This window comes from Oryctolagus cuniculus, chromosome 17 (assembly GCF_051225735.1).
Source record: "Oryctolagus cuniculus isolate XC-2025 breed Fujian yellow rabbit chromosome 17, ASM5122573v1, whole genome shotgun sequence".
Lineage (NCBI taxonomy): Eukaryota > Metazoa > Chordata > Mammalia > Lagomorpha > Leporidae > Oryctolagus > Oryctolagus cuniculus.
The window spans coordinates 14,877,734-14,903,116 of NC_142883.1; the positions used below are offsets into that span (position 1 = coordinate 14,877,734).

Below are 25,383 nucleotides of genomic sequence, written 5' to 3' on the forward strand. Positions count from 1 at the left end.
ACTGAACCCGGGCGGAGAGGGCTAGGGCCGGAGAGGGTAGTTCCGGCCCAGGGGCGGGGATTATGTAATTTTCCCAGCAGTCCCACCTCACCTCAAATGGGCGTGGGAGATAGAGCGCGGGCCCGCCCCCCAGCCGCGCGCAGGCGCCGACGGGCCGCACGCATTCTACGTAACGGACGGCGGAGGCTACGTGAAGAGTGGCGCGGCGTGACTGCGCTACCTTGTCCGCCAGGGTCCTGGAGGCGTCGCGGACAGGAAGACCGCGGCGGCGGTGGAGACAGTGGCCAGGCTGAGAGGCAGGCGGGTGGAAGTGGCGGCCGCAGGAGTGCTGGGCCGGGTTTTAGCCTCGGGCGCAGGTAGGTAGTGGCCTCTGACGTCTTCGTAGGTGCGGCCCGGCCAGGCCGAGCGGTGGCTGAGTTGCGTGGCCCGGAGCCCGGCCGGGTTTCTCAGCCAGCGAGCCCTGAAGTCCGGCCGGTGGTAACACGCACTGCACCCCGCGCCCTCAGACCTCTCCCGTCTTTGTATATTAAAAAAAAAGGGGGGGCCAAGAGAGTCGCGGTTCCCCCTTTCCTTGCCTGTTTTCTGTTGGCGGTTAGGGGCTGGGTAATTTTAGTGGTTTTCGGGATCTTTCCTGCAGCGCGGTGAGCCAATGCCGTAGCTGTAGAGGAATTCACAGGGTGCAGCAGGATCGGAGCTCGACATTAGACGAGTTGACTCTCCGTGCTGGAGAGAGACTGGACGACAGGCGCAGTCGTGTTTTTATCCAGCACGAGTAAGGATTCAGGATTGTCAGCGTGATTCCTGCGAGTCCCGTGTTGTGGCCGCCGGCAGGAAGGCCTCGTCTCTAACGGCAACACGGAGTGAGCGCTCCCCTTCTCGTCCGGACTCAGCCGCTGGGCGACTACTGGGCCTGACTTGTTCCCCTGCACCCTTGTTGGAGACCGGGAGGCTGGCAGGGAGTCGTGCATTTGAGAAGTGAGTTGACAGGTGCAGCCCCAGAGACGGAGGAGGGAAGGCCGTGGCACAGATGGTGTGGATAACTTTAACCAAATAACCTTGGAGGAGCCCTGGTACAGAGCTGAGTTATCTTAGAAATGCTTCGGTGGTGTGGACATTCCAAGTGGAAACTGAGTTTAAAATGATCAGACCTTTGATTCGTCAGACTTAGTCACGTTGACTACACCAGTGTTAACCTTTTGTTGCTTCTGTCTGAAGAGCTTAAGACTAGGATCTGAAGAGGGAAACACTAAATTAAAAGACAGCTTTTTTTTTTTTTTTTAAGATTTATTTATTTAAAGTCAGAATTACACAGAGAGCAAAGGACAGGCAGAGAGAGAGAAAGATCTTCCATCCGCCGGTAACTCCTCAGTTGGCTGTACTGGAGAGAGCTAGGCCAATGCAAAGCCAGGAGCTTCTTCCGGGTCTCTCACGTGACTGCAGGGACCCAAGGACTTGGGCTGTCTTCCACTGCTGCTATCCCAGGCCACAGCAGAGAGCTGGATTGGAAGTGGAGCAGCTGGAACTTGAACCAGTGCCCATATGGGATGTCGGCACTGCAGGCAGCAGCTTTACCTGGTACGCCACAGTGCCGGCCCCAAAAGAAAGCTTTTAAATTTATTTTATTTTCTTCGTATTTATTTGAAAGTCAGAATGATAGTTAGGGGGAAAGAATCTTCCATCTACTGGGTCACTCCCCCGATGGCCACAACAGCCAGGTCTGTGCCAGGGATACCATCCATTCCTCATGGGTGGCAGGAGTCCAAGCACTTCCGCCATCATCTGCTGCCTTTCCAGACACATAAGCAGTACTGGATCTGGTGCCTGGATAAAGGACGCCAGCGTAGCAGGTGGCAGCCTCATCCACTGTTAACACAGTCCCCACCTTTATTGTTCTTTATCTCTGTTAAGGATGGCTTTGGGGCTGGCACTTTGGCACAGCAGGTTAAGTTGCATCTGCAGTGCTGGCATCCCATATGGGCACCGACCACTTCCAATCCAGCTCCCTGTCAAGGCACCTGGGAGAGAAGATGGCCCAAGTCCTTAGGCCCCTGCACCCACGTGGAAGAACTGGAAGAAGTTCCTGGCTCCTGGCCCAGGCCTGGCTGTTGCGGCCATTGAGGAGTGAACCATTGGATAGAAGATCTCTTTCTCTCTCTGTAACTCTCTTTCAGATAAATAAATAAATCTTGAAAAAAAAAAAAAAAAGAAGATGGCTTTATCCACTTATTCATAAGTTTTCCCGGAGTTTCCTATTTCTAGTCACTTTATATCATTCTGTAATATCTGTCAGATTAGTTTTCCTCCTCATTCCCACATTGTCAGTTTAATATTATTTTACCTATTTATCTTAGCCATTTACATTGCCTGCCTCAAGTATTCTCAGGTTCACTCTACTTATACACTGTCAGGGTTAAGCTACAAACTGGGTAGTGTCACTCTTGTATTTTAAAATGCTTTAGTGCAGGGACCAGCATTGTCGTGAAGCAGGTTAAGCTGCCCGCTGTGACATGGGCATCCATATGAGCAATGTTCCAGTCCTTGCTGGTCCACTTCTTCTTCTTTTAAATTTATTTATTTGAAAGGCAGAGTTACAAAGAGGCAGAGGCAGAGAGAGTCTTTCATCCACTGGTCCCCTCCCCAGATGGCTGCAACGGCTGGAGCTGTGCAGTTCGGAAGTCAGGAGCCAAGAGCTTCTCCTAGGTCTCCTATGTGGCTGTAAAAGCCCAAGGACTTGGGTCATCTTCTGCTGCTTTCCCAGCCAAGAGCGGAGAGCCAGATTGGAAATGGAGCAGCCAGGACTCGAACCAGCGCCCATATGGGATGCCGACACTGCAAGCAGGGTCTCTACCGGCTATGCCACAGTGCCGGCCCCATGATCCACTTCTGATCCAACTCCCCGCTGATGTGCCTTGGGAGAGCAGCAGAGGTTGGCCCAAGTGCTTGGGCTCCTGCACCCACCTGGGAGACCTGAAAGAAGCTCCTGGCTCTTGGTTTCAATCTGGCCCAGTCCCAGCCATTGTGACCATTTAGGGAGTGAACCAGTGGATGAAAGATCTCTCGCTCTCTATTTCTCTCTCTGTAACTCTGTCTTTCAAATAAATCTTTTAAAAAAATGCTTTAGTGGGGCTGGCGCTGTGGCATAGTGCCATATGAGTGCCAGTATGAGCCCTGACTGTTCCACTTGTGATCCAGCTCTCTGCTATGGCCTGGGAAAGCAGTAGAAGATGGCCCAAGTCCTTGGGCCCTTGCACCGTGTGGGAGGCCCAGAAGAAGCTCCTGACTCCTGGCTTCAGATCGGCACAGCTCCAAGCTGTTGCATCCAGCTGGGGAGTTGTGGTGAGAGATGGAAGACCTCTCTCTGCCTCTCCTCTGTGTAACTCTGACTCTCAAATAAACAATCTTTAAAAAAAATGCTTTAGTGTCCTATTAATATGAACTTCCTTGGTGTGATATTTAAATAAGGTTAATTATGATCTGGCCCCTGTTGCCTTTCCAGGCTCATTTCCCCTGCTTGGGTCTACAGACCCAGTACTCTATCCCATTAATTCCTCATGTGGTATTTCAGGAACCCTCTCTGCCACAGCTGTTCCTTATTCTGCAGTGCCTCTTCTCTGGTATAGGAGCCATACTTCTATTTTTATTTAAGAGTTGGTTTCTTTTATGGGTGGGCATTGTTGCGTAGTGTATTAAGCCACTGCTTGGGATACCTGTATCCCATGTTGGAATACCTGGGTTCAAGTTCTGCCTCTACTTCTCATCTAGTTCCTACTAATACACTCCACTGGAGGCAGAGCTGATGAAGGCTTAAGTAGAAAAGTCCCTGTCACTCTTATGGGAGACCTGGATAGATTTCCTGGCTCCTGGCTTTGGCCTAGCCCAGCCGGAGCTGTTGAGGATATTTGGGGATGTACCAACAAATAGAAGGTTCTTTCTCTTTCCCTCTGTCTTTCAAATAAATAAAAATGAGTAAACTTTACAATTTTTTTATTTTAATTACGAAAATATGTTGTAAAAAAAAAAACAAAATACCCAGAATCCTATCATATAAACTAGTATTTTATGTAGATGTATGTTTTTTCTAAACCTTTTTCTTTATGTAATTTGCTTTTTGTTCTTTAAGATTTATTTATTTACTTGAAAATCAGAGAGACAGAATATCTTGTCTGCTGGTTCACTCCCTGAATGGCTGCAATGATTAGGATGAAGCCAGGAACTTCATTGGAGTCTCCCACACGGGTGCAGGAGCCCAAGCACTTGGGCCATCTTCCACTGCTTTCCAAGGCCATAGCAGAGAGCTGGATCGGAAGAGGAGCAGCCAGGACTAGAACCGGCGCCCATATGGGATGCCAGCGCTTCAGGCCAGGGCTTTAACCTGCTGTACCACAGCGCCACCCCGTAACTCTGACTTTCAAGTAAATAAATAAATCTTTAAAAAATTTAAAAAAAAAATACAGCCTAAATATTTTTAATGATTAAAATCTGACTACTTTTCAAATTCCATCTCAGATTCCTTACCTGCTTGGTGAAAAGGTAGTATTGGCCTCCGTGTTGTTATCATTTAGCACATATTTTTGTCACTGTTGTGATTTCATTCTATCTATTCAAAAACTCATTCAGTTATTAGAATACTTAGTGTTCTTTTCTGAAAGCTATAAAATTCTGACATGTTGAATTCCATCATATACTCCAGGGAGCTGTTAGATAGCAGAAAATTACTAATTTAAGTAAGTGATATAAAAATTGCAGTTATCCACTTGCATTTGAGAAGCAGCCTGAGTAGCTTCTTGAGGTAAAAATCAAATCAGATCCCAGCTTTGTTGGTTGGTAGTTACACTGCTTAGCAACTCTTGGCCTTATATCCTTATCTGTGGGATGGCGATACTAACTCTGCTTTCCTCAGAGGGTTGTTGGGAAGATGAAAGGAGGTTTTTATGTTGTAAGATTTATTAATTTGAGAGGTAGAATTGCAGACAGAGAAAGGGAGAGACAGCGAGATCTTCTGTCTGCTGGTTCACTCCTCAAATGGCCACAAAAGCCAGAGCTGAGCCTATCCGAAGTCAGGAGCTTCCTCCAGGCCTCCCATGCAGGTGTAGGAGCCCAAGTACTTGGGCCATCCTCCACTGCCTTCCCAGGCCAGAGAAGAGCGCTGACTTTCAAATAAATAAATAATCTTTATTTATAAATCTTTACTAAATCATGGGTAAAGCCTCTGCCTGCAGTGCCAGCATCCTATATGGGCGCCAGTTTGAGTCCCGGCTGCTCCACTTCTGGTCCAGCTCTCTGCTATGGCCTGGGAAAGCAGTAGAAGATGGCCCACGTACTTGGTCCCCTGCACCCGTGTGGGAGACCCGGAAGAAGCTCCTGGCACCTGCCTTCTACTCTGACCTTTGTGGCCAATTGGGGAGTGAACCAGTGGATGGGAGACCTCTCCCTCTCAGCCTTTTCTCTATGTAACTCTTGACTTTTAAATAAATAAATAGATCTTAAAAAAAAGTGGAGCAGCCGGAACTTGAACCAGTGCCCATATGGAATGCCAGCACAACAAGCCATGGCTTCGCCTGCTACACCACAGTGCTGGCTCCAGGAGTTTTTTTGTTTGTTTGTTTTGTTTTGTGGTTTGGTTTGGCTGCTTTCTATGGAGTTTAGAACCACGCTTAGCACTTAGTGTTTTACGTGTTTGCTCTTTTGGTAATAATGACCACATGACGGTGATCTAAGGATGGGTGGCATCTTATGCCTTCATCATATCCCTTTCTTGGTTTCTAATAAAAAGCCTCTTGTAAGCTGTCAAAAAATGCTTTTTAAATACTCAGTGTAAGTGGAAGCAGTTTTAGAGGACGTGATGTAAGGAAAGTAAATGACTTGTCCAAAATTCTTCTGAAAACTAATGACGGAATCTAGCTTGGATCCCAAGCCTTTTGACCTCACTTCATTGTTCTTTATATAAATGTTACCTGAATTGAATATGAATTAATGAGAAAAGTAGGAGATACTTTTGAGGTTTTTTTTTTTTCTGACTGCAAATTTGATCAGTATACATGGTAAGTCAATCTATTTTAGGGTTGTTTTTTTTCTTAAGCTTGTTTTTAAGGTGCAATGAAAGCCTTCCATGCTTTCTGTGTTGTCCTCTTGGTGTTCGGGAGTGTCTCTGAAGCCAAGTTTGATGATTTTGAGGATGAGGAAGACATAGTGGAGTATGACGATAATGACTTTGCTGAATTTGAGGATGTCCTGGAAGATTCTGTTACTGAGTCTCCTCAACGAGTTGTAACTACTGAAGATGATGAAGACGAGACAACTGTCGAATTGGAAGGGCAGGATGAAAACCAAGAGGGAGACTTTGAAGATGCAGATACTCAGGTGAGGTTCCTTTTTATTGATTTCCTGGGGAATCAGAAGGATTTACAAACATTTAAACTAAGACTCAGGTCTAGAGAAACCTCTCTGGAATCTTCATTTTTGTTCAATGAATAGAGCAAGTCTTCTAAATGGTGGCGTATTCCTGCCTTTTATATTGATAGAGCAAACTTTTCTGCTAGCTGGGAGAGGGGCTGGGGAGTGGATGCTGTGTGTGGGTGAGAATTGTGTCATTTACAGATTTGGATTCAAAAGTATGGGGAGCCATTACTTGGGTGTTTTTGTTTGCCCCTGCTTTACTGAGGTATTATTGACAAGTAAAAACTGTTTGTATTTAAGGTGTACAACATGGTGTTTTGATATGCACACGCCATGTGAAATGATTACCACAGTCAAGCTAAGTAACAACTTACCTCACATGGTTGCCTTTTGTGTGTCTGGTGAGAATACTTAAGTTCTACTCTCAGCAAAATTCAAGTATCCAATACATTATTATTCACTGTAGTCACCAGGCTGTATATTGAGTCTCAAGAACTTATTTATCTTATAACTGAAAATTTGTAGCTTTTTATCAATTTTTAATGTAATATTTGTATGTTCTGTGCTTGCTGCATGTTTTCTTCTGTTAAGTGTTGCCCACAAATAAGACATGACTGCTGGTGACATTTGTGGAATAAAACAGATTGTGCTTCATTTTTGTAGGAGGGAGATACAGAAAGCGAGCCATACGATGATGAAGAATTTGAAGGTTATGAAGACAAACCAGATACTACTTCTAGCAAAAATAAAGACCCAATAACAATTGTTGATGTATGTATACAGGATTCTGAGTTCCAAACTGATCAACAAAATATCTTGCTGGCATTAATCCCAGAAATATAGTTGGTGACATAGAACTGGTGTTGATACAATAGTGAGAGCTGGGAAAGTGCTTGACAGCCATTCTTATGATTAAGATCCACATCTAAAGAAGCGACTCTATTTTTATTGTAGCCCTCGTCATTTTTCTTACTAAGGAATAGGCAAATGGATATACCTTGGATTTATTTTAGGATAGGACTCAGAATCAAGTTTAGTACAGTTTTTCAGCTTCCCAACCAAGTGTCTTTCCATTTTCTTTTATAAAGCTGACCTAGGAAAGCAAAATGGGCATATTTTTCAAAATTTAACCATATTCTGGGGCAGTTATATAAAGTATCACATATTTATAGGTTTTCTCATTCTTCATCCCATGAGTTACACTCCATCCTTTAGCCTCAGCCAACATAAATGATTTTGCTTCTTTAGGTTCCTGCACACCTCCAGAACAGTTGGGAGAGTTATTATCTAGAAATTTTGATGGTGACTGGTCTGCTTGCCTATATCATGAACTACATCATTGGGAAGAATAAAAATAGTCGCCTTGCACAGGCCTGGTTTAACACTCATAGAGAGCTTTTGGAGAGCAACTTTACATTAGTGGGTAAGTTAGGCCATTGCAAGTCCAGCTGCCTACTTGAAAAATAATGTGGTAAGAACAGTTATATGCCTCAGTATGCGCCTCTGATTTCATCGACTGCTGGAGAAGTGGTATTTTTTTTCTCCCACGGATCCCATTTTGTTAGATTTATATACTGAATAATTTACATTTATTTCCTCATCTTTCATTCTAGTTATACTGTTAATCAACAGTATAATTGCTAAACAGCCTCTGATTAAAATAGTATAATCAGTGTTTTCAAAACAAGTTTACAAAATTCTGGCTAAAACCAAGACATTTTTATATTTTATGTAGCTTGATTAATGCCTTCAGTTCATCTTTTAGAAATTGGGAATCCCTCAGAATTCCCTCAGATTCTAGGCACTTTAGTTTTGGAGCCACTGACGAGGTGAACTGAGGCACTTTGAGGAATGTCTGTAATTGTGTTGTAGGGAGGCCACATTTACCTCTGCCTGGCATTCAGGGCTTGCAGAGTGAGCAGGTGTCTACTGCTGTACTCACTAGCAGACTATTTATTATGCTAGCTACTTTACATACTTTGTTTCCTATTTGTTCTTTGTAACAACACTGTTAGTTGGAGATGGTTTCTATTTTCCTTAAGGGAACTGAAGAGCATAAAAGTTAAAACTTACCGAAACTATTGAATTGCAACCACACGAGTAGGACCTATCTGCCTATTTCCAAAGTCCCTGCTTTCTCCCCTGTACCATGTCATTTTAGAGCGAGCAGCCCCCTTTGCTCCTCACACATCACCTCAGCTTGTTTTCGTTTGGCTTGTCAGCCTCCTTACCTGGTGAGGCTAAACAGTCTCTTTTGTATGGTTAATGAATTAAGTGAACAAGGAAATTATTGGAATTTGAGCTTTTTATTGATCTAAAATAGAACTCTTACTACCACTGATAAGTCCCAGTTATCATTTTGCTGTTGGAAAAGAAAACGTCATTAAAGTTAACTCATTGAAGACCCTGTGAGAGAGTGTTGAGTAGTTTGTACTAATGGTACTTTTTTTTTTATTCACTGGGTAGAAGTTTTATTTTGTCTCATTTTTTATTTACTCAGATTCATTCTCTGAGCTGATCATCATTAGACTAAAAGGGACATAGAAGTAATGCCAGAGTTAATCTTTTTATTTTTGGACAACAGGGTTTCAAAAAATAAAAGCAGTAGTGCTGATCTATTTTAATTTCTGTCCAAATGAGAATTCTATAAACTAGTGAAGTATGGCTGCCTTGAAGCTACAGTCCTTCCGGGGTCAGGACATAGGAGGTGTGGCAGTTAGGCCCCAGCATTTTCAGTGCATCCCATTGATTGATTTTACCCCTAGGGGATGATGGAACAAATAAAGAAGCCACAAGCACGGGGAAGCTGAACCAGGAGAATGAGCACATCTACAACCTGTGGTGTTCTGGGCGGGTGTGCTGTGAAGGAATGCTTATCCAGCTGAGGGTAAGTACGGAAGTTGGGATACAATTGTATCTTCTCTTAATTTCTTCCTAATCCTCCAAATTCAGCATCTCCTCTCTTCATGTCTGACTTAAATGAGTCCTAAAAACTGTGTTTCTCTTAATTGGCAAAGGTGTTGTAGAATATATTTGATATGAAATATTTGATGTCCCCTCTTTATGGTAAGTAGAAGATGTAACTGTATTAACTCCTCCTTCTCGTTTTCTTAGTTCCTCAAGAGACAAGACTTACTGAATGTCCTGGCCCGGATGATGAGACCAGTGAGTGATCAAGTGGTATGTATTCTTCCTGTTGGTTTTCTGTAAACAAACAATTCTTAGAGCTTATTCCATTTCTGCTACATCATGTTTGGAGTTTCTGGTAGCTGTGTCTATGCCAAAAAGTGACTCTTCTGTTCAGACACTTTATTAGTAAGTTTTGTGTTACTCTAACTAGAATACTTGGGGCAGACATTTAGCCTAGCAGTTACAACGCTCACATCCCACATCTGAGGCCTGACTTTGATTACCAGCTCTGGCTCTCGATTCCAGGTTCTGCCCGGGAGGCAGCAGTGAAGGATCAAGTAATTGGATTCCTGTCACTCAGCAGTTGAGTTCCTGCAACCCACATGGGAGAACTGAATTGCTTTCCCAGCTCTGGCTTTGTCCCAGTCCCAGGTCTTGCCATTGTGGGCATTTGGGAAAGAAACAGCAGATGGGAGCTCTTAATATTTTTTCTGGCTCTATCTCTGTCTGCCTCTCAAATAAATAAATAAATATTGAAAACTAAAATACCTGAGAGGAGCTACTTGGGAAGGAAGCCTCCAGCTTAATTCATCTATTGTTAACATTAATTAAGACTTTGTGGACCATTGCCTCCAATTCCTGGGCCTTTCAGGGAAACTCAACTGATTATAGACTTTCTGCCATATAGTAACACAATTATGGGCTTGATATCCCACTTAAGGAGGATGCTTTATATACAAGAGGGTGGCAACCTTTTTTTTTTCTTTCTTTCTTTCTTTCTTTCTTAAGATTTATTTATTTGAAAGACAGAATTACAGATTACAGAGAGGGTGAGACAGAAAGAGATCTTCCATCCACTGGTTCACTCCCCACATGGCCACAATGATCTGGACTGGGCCGGCTGAAGCTAGAAACCTGGAACTCCATCCAGGTGTCCCAAGTGGGTGGCAGGGCCTGCCCAGACACATTGGAAGGGAGCCCTATCAGAAGTGGAACAGCTGGACTTGAACCACTGCTCATGGGATGCTAGTATTGCTGTACCACAGTGCTAGCCCCAAGGATGGAAATCTTAAGGACCATTTAGAAATTTTCCTGCCACAGAAACTAACAAGTGAGGTGTTTTTTTTTTTTTTTTTTTCAATTCTCTCTCTTTTTTTTTTTTTTTTAAGCAAATAAAAGTAACCATGAATGATGAAGACATGGATACCTACGTGTTTGCTGTTGGCACACGGAAAGCTTTGGTACGACTGCAGAAGGAGATGCAGGATCTGGTATGTCAAGTGTTTCCCACCCCCCCAAAAAAAATATATATATATATAGAGAGAGAGAGAGAGAGCCTCTTTATTATGTAACTGTTCAATTTTATAAACTGGGATGAATTATCACTTCAAAGTGTTGAGGACCACTTTGAAATAAGTCAGTACATATCCTTTTCAGAAAAAAATAAGTATGTGCATAACGAAGTGTTCCAATTATTTCCTCTTCTAGAGTGAGTTTTGTAGTGATAAACCTAAGTCTGGAGCGAAGTATGGACTGCCTGATTCTCTGGCCATCTTGTCAGAGATGGGAGAAGTGACAGAGGGAATGATGGATACGAAGGTAAGTGCAGTAGACTGCGTCCTTTCCCGGACCTTGGTGTTGATGGGGCACTCCCCGACAGTCATGCTGCACAAGGCTTCATTTTATGGCAAAGCACTCTTACATATTCCTCTCCCACACAGTTATTAAAATATCTCGTTTAATAGTAGGTTAACTTGTCAAAAGCACAGTTTGATTGTCAAGAAGTTCTCTCTAAATCAAGAGCAAATTGTTCTTGGTATTGTTAATGACTTTGAGGATTTTTGAGAAAGGAAGATAACTTTAATTATTTTTACCATGTCATATAATCCGTAGTTTTGACCTTCATTTAGTTGAGAGAGAGATGTAAAGAGTTGTTTCTTTAAATTGGTTGTATAGTGGTCACACACACCTCAGTATCATAAAAATACAGGAAAACTCGATGATAATTCTAAATTTAAGTTCGAGGTGACATGTTTAATTTTTTTTTTATTTATTTATTTTTATCTTTGACAGGCAGAGTAGACAGTGAAAGAGAGAGAGACAGAGAGAAAGGTCTTCCTTTTGCCGTTGTTTCACCCTCCAATGGCCACTGCGGCCGGCGCATCACACTGATCCGAAGCCAGGAGCCAGGTGCTTCTCCTGGTCTTCCATGCGGGTGCAGGGCCCAAGCACTTGGGCCATCCTCCACTGCACTCCCTGGCCATAGCAGAGAGCTGGACTGGAAGAGGGGCAACCGGGACAGAATCCGGCGCCCCGACTGGGACTAGAACCTAGTGTGCCGGCGCCGCTAGGCAAAGGATTAGCCTATTGAGCCACAGCGCTGGCCAAGGTGACATGTTTAGAAAGAATTCCGCCTGGTGCCGCAGCTCACTAGGCCAATCCTCCACCTGCGGCGCCAGCACCCCGGCTTCTAGTCCCGGTCGGGACACCGGATTCTGTCCCGGTCGCCCCTCTTCCAGTCCAGCTCTCTGCTGTGGCCCGGGAGTGCAATAGAGGATGGTCCAGGTCCTTGGGCCCTGAACCCACATGGGAGACCCGGAGGAGGCACCTGGCTCCTGGCTTCGGATCGGCTCAGTGTGCCGGCTGTAGCAGCCACTTGGGGGGAAGACCTTTCTCTCTGCCTCTCACTGTCCAACTCTGCCTGTCAAAAAAAAATAAAGTACTTCCCCTTTTAGAATCCCCTAAAATTATTTTAGATTTTTTTATCTTTATACTTTTATTCTTATTTAGAATATTACTTTGAGACATTTTCTGCTGCTCAGTAGGAAATTTAATCATTGGTGTGACCAAAGACAGATACTACTTTCATTTTAGATACTTAAATTTAATTCTTAAGAAGTTTTGCTTTAATGATGTGTAAAAGTAAAGTGTAAAGGATGAATATCATTATGAAAAAAGGGAAATGCATCAAACTGTACTTTTAAAAAGAATATTTTTTTCTTTTCAGATGGTTCACTTTCTTACGCATTATGCTGACAAGATTGAATCCGTTCATTTCTCAGACCAGTTCTCTGGTCCAAAAATTATGCAAGAGTACGTATGGGATGAAACTATTGAAATTAATCTTCCTCGCTGGCTTTTTGTGTTGAAACACTGGCAAGGTGCTTCTGCAATTTCCCTTACCAGAGAGGGAGGGAAGTTGCTGAAGGGCCTCCAGATTTTCCTTTGCTTTGACTGCATGCATGGTAAGAGGTCATTAAAAACCTATGGGAGGAGTGGTGCTGTGACATAGTAGGCTCTGCCTGCGGTGCCAGCATCCCATGTGGGTGCTGGTTCGTGTCCCTGCTGCTCCACTTCCAATCCAGCTCTCGGCTATTGGCCTGGGAAAACAGTGGAAGATGGCCCAAGTGTTTGGACCCCTGAACCACATGGAGACCTGGATGAAGCTCCTGGCTTCACATCAGCTCAGCTCTGGCTGTTGCAGCCATGTGGGGATTGAACTAACGCAGGGAGAACTTCTTTCTCTCTCCCTCTCTGTATGTAACTCTTCCTCTCGAATAAATAATTTTTTTTTTTTAAAAGAAACCAATGGGAGGCAAACAGATGAGCCTATCCTCCCCTAGTTTGCATGTGTCCCTACACATTTGCACCACCCACTCAGTGATGCAGAGCAGGTTCTAACAGAATGACAAACTATGAAAAATGCAAGTGCTATTCCCTTTTTCCTTTGTAGACGAGGTTCCTTTATTTATTTGTTATTCGTTGGTCTGCAATGTTTGACTTGGCGTTTGATTGCAAATCTGTCTTATAATTTTTAATTTTTTGGATATGTTGAATTTATTTTTGTTTTATTTAATAGGCAGAGAGACAAAGAGAGATCTTTCATCCACTGGTTTACTTCCCAAATGCCTGCAACAGTCAGGATTGGGCCATGTTGAAACCAGGAGCCGGCCGGCGCCACGGCTCACTAGGCTAATCCTCTGCCTTGCGGCGCCGGCACACCAGGTTCTAGTCCCGGTCGGGGCGCCGGATTCTGTCCTGGTTGCCCCTCTTCCAGGCCAGCTCTCTGCTGTGGCCTGGGAAGGCAGTGGAGGATGGCCCAAGTGCTTGGGCCCTGCACCCCATGGGAGAGCAGGATAAGCACCTGGCTCCTGCCTTCTGATCAGCGCAGTGCGCCGGCTGCGGCGGCCATTGAAGGATGAACCAAACCAACGGCAAAGGAAGACCTTTCTCTCTCTCTCTCTCTCTCTCTCTCTCTCTCTCTCACTGTCCATTCTGCCTGTTAAAAAAAAAAAGAAAAAGAAACCAGGAGCCAGGAACTCAATCATGGCTCTCCCATGACAGGGTCCAGAATAAATGTGCCATCTCCTGCTGTCTGCCAGGGTCTGCAGTATCATGAAGCTGGAGTCAGGAGCTAGATACAGGCATCTTAATCGCCATTCTCAGTACCCACCCTGGCTTTTCTCTTTGAATAATCGGGTGATTGTATTTTTCCTAACATACTATCAGATGTCCCCAAGGCCCATAGTTTCTGCTTTGTAGTATATTGTTCAGGTATACATATTCTGGGCTTGAACGTTTTCTTTGAATTTGTAGCCTATATCAGGAGAGCCCAATTATTCAGGTTTACCTTTGGTGTAGAATTGCCTTTGACCTGAAATTTTAATTAAGGATTACCTTCTCGTGGACTGTAGAGTGAGATTAAAAGTCTGCCTTGGGGCAAGCATTTGGCATAGGGGTTGAGACTGCTTGAGATGCCTGCATCCAGTATCAGAGTGCCTGGGTTCAAGTCCCAGCTCTCCTCTTCATTCCAGCTTCCTGCTAAGACACAACTCTAGGAGGCAACAGGTGATAACTCAAGTATTTGGATCCCTGCCACCCATGAGGGAGACTTGGATTACGTTCTCAACTCCTAGCTTGGGCCTGACCCTAGTGCTACCATTGTGGATATTTGGGGAGTGATCTAGCAGATAGAAGATCTGGGTCTTTCTTTTCTTTTTCTTTCTTTTCTCCTTCCTTCCTTTCTTATTTTTATTGATTTATTGATTTGAAATGCAGAATTATCAGATAGAAAGAGATGTTCCATCTGCTACTTCACACTTCAAATGGCTACAATGGCCAGGGCTGGGCCAGACTGAAGTCAGGAGCCAGGAGTTTCTTCCACATCTCCCATGTGGGTGCAGGGGCCCAAGCACTTGAGCCATCTTCCATTGCTTTCCCAGGCACATTAGCGGGAAACTGGATCAGAAGTGGAGGAGCCGGGTCTCAAACTGGTACCCATATGGGATGCTGGTATTGAAAGCGGCAGCTTTTTACCTGTTATGCCACAATGCCAGCCACTGCCTTTCTTTTCTTTTTCTTTTTTCTTTTTTTTAAAAGATTTATTTATCTATCTGAAAGTGAGAGTTACAAAGAGAGAGGAGAGGCAGAGAGAGAGAGTTCTTCCATCTGCTGGTTCACTTCCCAATCGGCCGCATCAGCCAGAGCTGTGCTGATCAGGAGCTAGGAGCCTCTTCTGGGTCTCTCATGTGGGTGCAGGACCTAAGGACTTGGGCCATCTTCCACTGCTTTCCCAGGCCATAGCAGAGAGCTGGATCATAGTGGAGCAGCTGGAACTTGAACCAGTGCCCATAAGGGATGCCGGCACTGCAGGCAGCAACCTTACCCACTACACCAAAGCGCAGCCTCAAGCCCCTGCCTTTCAAATAAATAAATAAATAAAGTGAAATAAATTGTTTTTTAAAGCCAGTCTGGATTTTAGTTGTATGTCAAGATACTCAGGTCGCTATGCCTGTGTATGATGTTGCATCATCCTTTGCTTGCTAAACTCAGTAGCAGCACTAGGGGAGAATCAGAGCATTTCTAGAGCCTTTTATGTTGGAGAGAGGGTGGTTGGAGGTCAAAGATTACAAAGGCAATCTTCTATGACAGAACTAAATTACATATGCTGTAGTGGATTATCTGTAAGTTTATTCTGAGTCTTAGGTCTAAGATAAGATTACTTGTTATAAGAAAGTATGGGGGCCGGCACCGTGGTATAAAGCCACTGCCTGCAATGCCGATATCCCATGTGGCCCCAGTTTGAGTCCTGGCTACTCCACTTCCGATCCATTTCTGCTAAGGCCTGCGAAAGCAGTGGAGGATGGCCCAAGTCCTTGGGCCCCTGCACCTGCGTGGGAAACCTGAAAGAAGCTCCTGGCTCCTGGCTTCAGATTGGCCCAGCTCTGGCCATTGTGGCCATTTGGGAAGTGAACCAGCGGATGGAAGACCTCTCTCTCTCTCTCTCTCTTTTACTTTCTCTGGCTCTGCCTCTCTGTAACTCTGCCTTTCAAATAAGTAAATCTTTAAAAAAATAAAATTAGAAAATATGAGTTGGAAATGAAACATAAAATTCTATCAAAATAAGCAAAAATATTAATTAAAATATGTGCCTCACTCTTAAATATAGGCTCATTTCTGGCTCCCCTGGTGAGATTGTATTTACCCTACCTGCAGGGAGATGTTCAAAGATAGGATAACAATCACTTAGGAATGCACTCATCTGATAGACAAGTAGTCCAGATAACCTGTGAAGTTCCTTCAGCCTCAGATCATGTTTGTCTTGATGATGCCAAGCCAAATACTGTCCTGATGATTTGTAGGTATTGTTCATCTAAGAGAACTAGGTGGTTTGTGTGCATGGAAATTATCTTTCTTATGTTGCTTCTTAATTGCCTATTCTTTTATGACAGGGAAGGTCAGCCCTTAAAGCTACCTGACACGAAGAGGACACTATTGTTTACATTTAATGGTAAGTATTCTTGGGCTTGTTTGGGTTTGAAGTTTAAGGTTTATTTATGTATTTATTTGAAAGGCAGAGATATCTTCCATCTGCTGGTTCCCTCCTCATATGGCTGTGATGCATCTCCCACATGAGTAGCAGGGGCCCAAGAACTTGGGCCATCTTCTTCTGCTTTTCCAGGTGCATTAGCAGGGAGCTGGATCAGAAGCAGAGCAGCCTGGACTTGAACTGGCTCTCAGATGTGGGTGCCAGTGTCATAGGCGGCAGCTTAACCTGTTGTACCTGAACAGGTTAAACTGGTTCCCTTTAATTTCCCATTTTTCTACTGCATATTAACTACCTAAGAAACTAGGGAAAAGGATGTTATTATTAACAACAAAAAAATAGTTGGGTGACATAGAAGTATTAATGCTGCCATTAACTCAGTGGGAAAATGGCTTTCTTTTCCAGTGCCTGGCTCAGGTAACACTTACCCAAAGGATATGGAGGCTTTGCTACCCCTAATGAACATGGTGATTTATTCTATTGACAAAGCCAAAAAGTTCCGACTCAACAGAGAAGTAAGACCCAACGCCTGAATTATAAATTGGCACCTTTTATTGTTTCTTTGTTTTATTTTATTTTCCTTTATTTTTTTGCCTTGTGGGAAGCAGACTGTCAGTGATTTCAGTGATTGAATCTTTGCTAGTTTACTTGAAAGTACTGAATGGGAGTAGTTTTATGAAAGAATGTTAAGCAGGAAATTGTTGGGTAAAAATGGATTTCTTATGGAAAACTTTGTTTCTTGGGGAAAGGGCAAACAGAAAGCAGATAAGAACCGTGCTCGAGTGGAAGAGAACTTCTTGAAGCTAACCCATGTGCAGAGACAGGAGGCTGCACAGTCCCGGCGAGAGGAGAAGAAAAGAGCAGAGAAGGAGCGAATCATGAACGAGGAAGATCCCGAGAAACAGCGCAGGCTGGAGGTAATGCAAACTTTCCCTGCCATCGGGGAAACTGAAACTTGGACGCAGGCCTGTTTGCACCACAGTGGCTATTAAGGTGATTCTGTGTAGGAATGTAAACAGCCTAAAAGTTAGGCGTTTTCTCAGTGTTTGGAACATTTTGTCAATAGATAGCTCTACGAAGATGGTTAAATAATCCTTCCTCTTCAGCCATGATGTATGAAACCTGTGAACCTGGCAAGTGCTCTGAATTATCCATTGCCCCAGCACAGTCTCCTTTTCAAAGTTCCACTGTCATCTTTCAAGCCAAATATTTATAGAAAGAAATTATGAATTTTAATAGTACTAGCACATGTGCCTTATGGGCTAAATAAACTTGATACATTAAATCCAAAATTTGATTACAGAATTAGAGGAGTAATTTTTTTTTTGCATAACTAGAAAAGCTCAAAAGCGTTTTAGGCTTCAGTTTGTTATGTTCCAAAGTTCAGCATGTTCTGATAGTTTTGTGAAATAGGATACCATAGTCCAGCTCTAAAAACATTCTTTTTTTTAGAGATTTATTTATTTGAAAGTCAGAGTTATACAGGGAGAGAGGAGAGGCAGAAAGAGAGAGAGAGGTCTTCCATCAGCTGGTTCACTCCCCAATTGGCCGCAACGACCGGAGCTGTGCCAATCCGAAGCCAGGAGCCAGGTGCCTCCTCCAGGTCTCCCACATGGGTGCACGAGCCCAAGGACTTGGGCCATCTTCTACTGCTTCCTAGGCCATAGCAGAGAGCTGGATTGGAAATGGAGCAGCAGGGACTCAAACCAGCGCCCACATGGGATGCCGGCACTGCAGGCAGCGGCCTTACCGACTACGCCGCAGCACCAGCACCAGCCCCTAAAAACATTCTTAAAAAGGTTTACATGTCTTTAGATTAAAACAAATGATTTATTTGAAAGTCAGATTGGTGCCAGCACAGTGGCATAATGAATAAAGCCACCGTCTGTAGCAGGAGACTAATGGTGGCAGCAGGAGACAGAGAAAGTGATCTTTCATCCGCTGGTTCTTTCCCCAGATGGCTACAACCACCAGGCCTGAGCCAGGCCAAAGCCAGGAGCCAGGAACTCCATCTGGGTCTCCATGTAAGTGGCAGAGCCCAAGTACTGGGGCCATGACCTGCTGCCTCCCAAGGTACACATTAGCAGGAAGCTTGAATGATGGTGGAGCCAGGACTCCAAAAGAGGCACTTTGATATGGAATGCAGGTGCCCTGTAGTGGTAGCATTTAACCACTGTGCCAAATACCTGCCCCCAGCTCTGGAATTTTAATTTACCTTGTTAATGCTGTTTAAAAAGAGAACAGGGTCAACATTCTGGCACAGCTGGTTAATGTACCACTTGCAACGTTGGCATCCCATATTCAAGTGTGCATTCCAAGTCCTGGCTGCTCTATTTCCAATTCGGCTCCCTGCTAATATGCCTGGGAAAGCAGCTGATGATATCCCAAGTATTTGGGCTATTGCCATCCATGTGGGAGACCTAATTAGAGTTCCAGGTCCCACATTTTGCATTTTTTAATTATTAAAGGTGAACATTTTTCATATGTATTGGCCTTAACATAAATATATTTCTTAAGTATATTAACATAAATATATTTCTTTGCTATGGCACTATATTCTATGTATCAGTATAGAGAATAAAGATGAATAATGGAGCCGGCACTGTGAAGTAGTGGGTTAAGCTGCCGCCTGCAGTGCCAGTATACCATGTGGGTGCTGGTTCAAGACCCAGCTGCTCCACTTCCTGTCCAGCTCTCTGCTATGGCCTGGGAAAGCAGTGGAAGATGACCCAAGTCCTTGGGCCCTTGCACCCATGTGGGAGACCTGGAAGAAGCTCCAGGCTCCTGGCTTCAGATTGGCACAGCTCCTGTCATTGTGGCCAATTGGGGAGTAAACCAGCAGATGAAAGACTTCTCTCTTTCTCTCTCTGTCCCTCTCCCTCTCTCTATCTCTCTCTCCCTCTCCATAGTACTAGAAAGGAAAGAATGAATATGGTAGAGGTAAGGGTTGGGAAGATGGCAAGAGGACACTGAAACATACTTTGACTACTTTATGTAGCTGCCCTGGAATAAGATAGCTTTTGACATACGCGCTCTCACGGCCAGCACCATGGCTCACTTGGCTAATCCTCCGATTGTTGCGCCGGCACCCCGGGTTCTAGTCCCGGTCGGGGCGCCGGATTCTGTCCCGGTTGCTCCTCTTCCAGGCCAGCTCTCTGCTGTGGCCTGGGAAGGCAGTGGAGGATGGCCCAGGTCCTTGGGCCTTGCACCCGCATGGGAGACCAGGAGGAAGCACCTGGCTTCTGCCTTCGCATCAGCGCAGCACACCGGCCGTAGGGGCCATTTGTGGGGTGAACCAATGGAAGGAAGACCTTTCTCTCTTCTCTCTCTCTCTCTCTCACTGTCTATCTGCCTGTCAAAAAAAAAAAAAAAAAAAAAAAAACAGGCTGGCGCCGCGGCTCACTAGGCTAATCCTCCGCCTTGCGGCGCCGGCACACTGGGTTCTAGTCCCGGTCAGGGTGCCGGATTCTGTCCCAGTTTCTCCTCTTCCAGGCCAGCTCTCTGCTATGGCCAGGGAGTGCAGTGGAGGATGGCCCAAGTGCTTGGGCCCTGCACCCCATGGGAGACCAGGAGAAGCACCTGGCTCCTGCCATTGGATCAGCGCGGTGCGCCAGCCGCGGCGGCCATTGGAGGGTGAACCAACGGCAAAAGGAAGACCTTTCTCTCTGTCTCTCTCTCTCACTGTCCACTCTGCCTGTCAAAAAAAAAAAAACAAAAAAAAAAAAAAAAAAAGCACTGAGATACGCGCTCTTACTACTTGCTTGCTACTGGGTCCTCACAGAAGGCAGCAGCACTGCCAGAGTAGATGAATCCAGACTCAGAATGCATTTTCCTGCAAGAGTGGCATTAATATTGGTGGTTGCGTTCTTCAGGCCACTTACACAGTAGCACATCTATGAATGGATAGACATTCAGGCCTACTCTATTATATAGGTGGAGCATTCTTTGTTACCTAACGTAGAAACCTAACACAGTCAATAGCTTCAAAATCTAGAATTTATAAATCTTGCTTTGAAATGTAACTGTTAGGTTATCAAGAGCTCTCCTTTATGCTATGTTCTCCTGCTTTTCCTCTTCTGTATTTTCTCAGTCCTTCTCCAGTTGAGTATATTTGTCAGAATGTTTCCACAACAATTCCCTAAAAACAGGAAATTTGAGATTGTAGCTAAAACACATTTTATTATTATTATTATTTAAAGATTTATTTATTTATTTATTTATTTGAAAGTCAGAGTTACAGAGAAGGAGAGGCAGAGAGAGATCGATCTTCTATCCATAATTCTCTTCCCCAAATATCCGAAATGGCCAGGACTGGGCCAGACTGAAGTCAGGAGCCAGGAGCTTATTCTAGGTCTCCCATGTGGGTACAGGGGCCCAAGCACTTGGGGCTATCACTGCTGCTTTCCCAGGTGCAGTAGAGGAGCAGCTGGGAGTCAAACTGGCACCCATGTGGGATACCAGTGCTGCAGGAGGTGGTTTTACCCGCTATACCACAGTGTGGGCCTCTAAAATAGATTTTAATCACATGTGACCACTAATGATCAGCAGTGAGGTCATAATTTGACATGGCATCTAAGGCTGCCTTCAGTACAGGTAGTAATGACCTGAAGCTTCTTCCTCTTCTTGAATTTGATAGCCTTCTAATTGCTAAATATAAATTCCCAATTGAAAATTATGAGTTGAAGTATTGTGTTCAGGTATGCTGTTTGTGCCAATAAGAAGATATTTACAATGGATAACAAGACTCCTTCTAATTAATTAATATACTTAAAAGGCAGAGTGGCAGAGAGAAAGAGATCATTCATCTGCTAGTTTACTCCCCAAATGCTCGCAACTGCTGGGGCTGGGACAGGTTGAAACCAGGAGCCAGGAACTCCATCTGAGTCTCCCTCATGGGTGACAGAAACCCAAGTATTTGGGCCATATCTGCTGCCTCCCAGGTGTATTAACAGGAAGCTGGATCAGAAATGAAATAACTAGAACTCATTTTTTATTTACTTCTACATCATTTCAAGTTAATCTAATTTTCAGTTATTTTTATAACTTTTTTAGAGTGTTATTTATGGTGTAACCCTGTTTGTGAGTATTAGTAGTTTTGATTTGTTTAAATGTGTTTTTAGAACTTATTTTGGATTCTCTTATCTTTTCTCCCCTCCTCTCCCTCCATCCCCAGGAAGCTGCCTTGAGACGTGAGCAAAAGAAATTGGAGAAGAAGCAGATGAAAATGAAACAAATCAAAGTGAAAGCCATGTAAAGTCACTCCAGAGATCGCAATCCTAGTGCCATCTGTAAGCTCTGAATTCCCAGGAAACAAACAACACCAGTCCATTATGCATCTTAAAGTGCGGATGTTCCCAACAACTGAGAGATCCTTACTTCATCCTCTGTTCTGTTTTTGGTTTGGAATTTTACAGAAGTTGTAGATACATTGCAAGGGCTCTGTTTCCGTATTTCCTTTCAGATAATCAAATTGCTTTGATTATTTTATAAAAGGAGTGATATTTGAAATCTGTAGTTCTACAGTGTTTTAAAAACTATAGTATGAATCATCAGTGCTTTTAATACTATGATATTTGAAGAAATATCATGAAATTTAGAGATGGGTAATTAGATTGTTGCTTTTATTTAAATAAGGCAGTTGAAATAGCTATGAAGACTGACTCTAAACCAAGATTTCACAATTAACTCCTGGAATTACACAATAAACATTGCTTGGTGTTTTCTTCTGTGTCTACATTAAACTTGTGAAAAAGTAAAATTTAGAATACTGTACGTGGTAGTGAGATTTCGGAGACTCAAAACATAATGTTTTGTGGGTAGGAGGTGCTGATGACAGTATTAGAGAAAATCTGTAGCTGTTAGTATACTGACATGGAAAATTCTGGGTAGGACAGGAGCCCAGTTTTCTCCTTCCCTGATGCCATGAGCTAATGACAATGTGAATGCTGTGTTTTAAGTGGTTGAATATTTTATTTTTCTTAACAAGTGCATGAAAATTAACTTTTCCACCTAAGTCAGATTAGCTATCAGGTCATTGGTCTGTGTGAAGTAACAAATGTTTCTCTTTGTTGCTGCAACCCATTGGATGTTGATGGAGAAGCTCTGTTTTCTGTATCGGCTGTGTATCTTTGCTTTTCCCTCTCTGCTTTTATCTCTTCCACAGTTGAGGCTAGGTATGTTCTTTCAAAGAAATAGCCATGGATATGCATAAATATACTTTTAAAAATGAGCTTTCTTAAGCCATTGAGAGTTCTGCTTCTTGAGGAAGAAACTCTTGGGGGAGAGGCCCATCTATCTGCACAAGCATTTTGCTTGTTCAGATCTGTGCATTTTATAAATGCTTCCTACTAAGAAAGCATTTCTTGAAGTCGCGATTGTACCAGGTAATTTTTGCCGGGGATGGGACCGGGTTGGGCTTTTTGGTGGGGGCGGGGTGCTGGGTATTTTTGGTTGATGCTTTACGTGCAAGTCTGTCTCTGAGGCAATCACAGTGAGTTGCTGTGAAAACAGCATGTGCTGCTGCCTTTGCGACTGCATGGAAAATGTTCACACTAGTTTTTCTCTAGGTTAAAACAAATATGTAAATTGAGAGATGAAAATGTAATATTTTTAACAGTTCATGAAAGTAAGTTATTAAAATAACAAAATTTAATTACTTTAATGCTATATATTATTCTAGAATTAGCCTTGTTTTACAAACCTTTACAATACACTTTAGAAATCAAAGTTGATATGCTTAGCTATCTTTTGAGTAATATAAGCTTTCTTAAGAGTCCCACACATTTGGACCATGGCAGCTAATTTTGTATTTTAAGCATTCATATGAAACTACGAATGGACGTATATTAAACTGATTAACAAAATCTCAGAGTGCCGCCTTGACTTTTCTGGAGTTGCCCATAGAAAGTTCTTTCTATTCGTTAAAAGCCAGCACTGAAATGCTTTTCCCTCAGAAGACTTGATCGTGAAAATTCACATTGTTGTTACCAGCTTTCCCTTTCAGAATGTTTATGTTTTTAGAATGGGCTCCTCACTGGAGTCCCAATCTTGAATTAAGACCCCATTATTTCTCCCATGAATGAGAGGACAAAGAGAGAGAGTGTTGTTTGCTGGCACGTGCTGGAAAACCACTAAGCCCTCCAATTCTGCAATGCCTGTTCCCTTAACAAGGCCGAAATAAGCACTGGATTTAAAGACAGAGACCTGGCTTTCAGTGCAGCAAAACCAATCACTAGTCCTTTGACTTTGGCAGGTCATTAAGCTCTAAGTCTGCTCTCTGCATCCTTTTTTAAAATGAGGATAGTAATTGCTTTCCCTGCCTACCTTGCAAGTACTTCAACCCCAAGAGAGAATACAGATAAAATTGTTTTATAAACTTGTTAAGCACTTTACATAGGCAGGGTGTCATCTAGGACTGCTGTTCAGGTGGTACATTTTTGCTTTACCCTCTTTTGCTTTTTTTTTCACCGAATGGACACCAAACAGATCCTTTCAGAGTTCTCAAACTTTGTCAGCAAAACTTGGTAGGGTATTTTGGGAAGAAGAGAGGAGTAGTTGATGGTTCCGTTTCCTTTTATTTATTTATTTATTTTTTAAGATTTATTTTATTTATTTGAAAGGCAGAGTTAGAGACAGATAGGTCCTCCATTCGCTGGATCACTCCCCAAATAGCTGGAATGATCAGGGCTGAGCCAGGCCAAAGCCAGGAGCCCAGAGCTGCTTCATGGATGCAAGGGCCCAGGCACTTAAGCCGTCTTCCACTGCCCTCCCAGGTACATTAGCAGGGAGCTGGAGTGGGACAACTGGGACTCAAACTGGCACCCATCTGGGATGCTGGCATCACAGGCAGCGACTTGACCCACTGTGCCACAAAGCTGGCCCCTGGTGCTGTTTCCTTAATAATAGCAAACCTTTTCTATTACTTTCCCTGTTTCTTTAAATGGGACTTGGAGCAAAGAACAACATTGATACTCTCTTTTCATCCACCCTATGGAAACTGGCAATATGAACATTATTTAGAATCATGGTGTGGGGAGGAGTGAAAGACTTCCCTCTCTGGTTTCCTTGCTGCTCCTGCCCTCTCTCATTTTGAGTGATGTGAAAGGATATGAGACAGAAAGCAGATATACCTATAGAAGTGGCTTCCATCTGAGATTGCTGAAACCGAAGAAGAGCAAAAACTTCTCTCTCAGTTTCTGGTGTTTACTGATCAGCCAGAGATTTAATTACATAAGGATGAAAGTTAAATGCCATCTTCTCAGCTCCATGAAATGAAAAATAATCGAATTTCAGAAGAAGACTGATGTTTTTTTCTCAAAAGGATGTGTCTATACTGCTATGCTACTTTTAAGTGACTATTACTAGTTTTTAAAGCTTATTTATGGGTCTGGTGGTATGGCGCAGCGGGTTAATGCCCTGGCTTGAAGCGCTGGCATCCAATATGGGCACCGGTTCAAGTCCTGGCTGCTCCTCTTCCAATCCAGCTCTCTGCTATGGCCTGGGAAAGCAGTGAAAGACAGCTCAAGTCCTTGGGCCCCTGCACCCGTGTGGGACCGGAAGAAGCTCCTGGCTCCTGGCTTCGGATAGGCTCCGGATGGCTGTTGTGGCCATCTGGGGAGTGAACCAGCAGATGGAAAACCTCTCTCTGTCTCTGCTTCTCTCTCTGTGTAACTCTGACTTTCGAGTAAATAAATAAATCTTTGGGAAAAAAAAAAAAAAGCTTACTTATCTGAAAGGCAGAATTTCAGAGTTCTTCTAGCCACTGGTTCCATCTTTCAAATGCCCACAACAGCCAGGACTGGGCCAGGTCTCTCTCCATGTCAGGCAGGGGCCTGAGCACTTGAGCCATCATCTGCTGCCTCCCATGGTGCATTTAGCAGGAAGCTGGATCAGAAGCACTCCAGTATTGAATCTGGGCATCCCAAGCAACCACTTAGCCCCCTGCACCCCAGTGTCAGTTCCAACCATCCTCTTTAAATTCACATAATTTAGTCTACCCAAAACGTTTAACTTTTTAATTTAAAAGACACTCC

The 25,383-nt window shown here is 43.7% G+C and overlaps 1 protein-coding gene across 5 annotated transcripts; it reads left to right on the top strand.

Moving 5' to 3' along the window:
* Positions 1 to 169: 169 nt before the first annotated feature.
* On the top strand, positions 170 to 23,214 carry CCDC47 (coiled-coil domain containing 47). Of its 5 annotated transcripts, none has more exons than XM_070060492.2 (14): positions 170 to 356; positions 638 to 975; positions 6,080 to 6,360; positions 7,060 to 7,167; positions 7,645 to 7,819; positions 9,162 to 9,283; positions 9,511 to 9,576; positions 10,695 to 10,796; positions 11,014 to 11,124; positions 12,533 to 12,618; positions 16,257 to 16,315; positions 16,757 to 16,866; positions 17,101 to 17,268; positions 21,525 to 23,214. In XM_070060492.2, exons 3-14 carry the CDS (start codon positions 6,097 to 6,099, stop codon positions 21,603 to 21,605), a joined length of 1,452 nt encoding a protein of 483 aa, XP_069916593.1. In that variant the 5' UTR covers positions 170 to 356; positions 638 to 975; positions 6,080 to 6,096; the 3' UTR covers positions 21,606 to 23,214. The 5 variants fall into 5 exon arrangements, with proteins under 5 accessions (XP_069916593.1, XP_089172940.1, XP_017204765.1 ...); XM_089316814.1 differs by having other exon boundaries at positions 677 to 975; XM_017349276.4 differs by having other exon boundaries at positions 768 to 975.
* The last annotated feature ends 2,169 nt before the right edge of the window (positions 23,215 to 25,383 follow it).

Coding starts and splice junctions, on each gene's coding strand:
- CCDC47 (XM_070060492.2), top strand. CDS start 6,097: ATGAAAGCCTTCCATGCTTTCTGTGTTGTCCTCTTGGTGTTCGGGAGT. Junction 6,361..7,059: donor TTGAAGATGCAGATACTCAG/GTGAGGTTCCTT, acceptor TCATTTTTGTAG/GAGGGAGATACAGAAAGCGA. Junction 16,316..16,756: donor ACTATTGTTTACATTTAATG/GTAAGTATTCTT, acceptor TTTCTTTTCCAG/TGCCTGGCTCAGGTAACACT.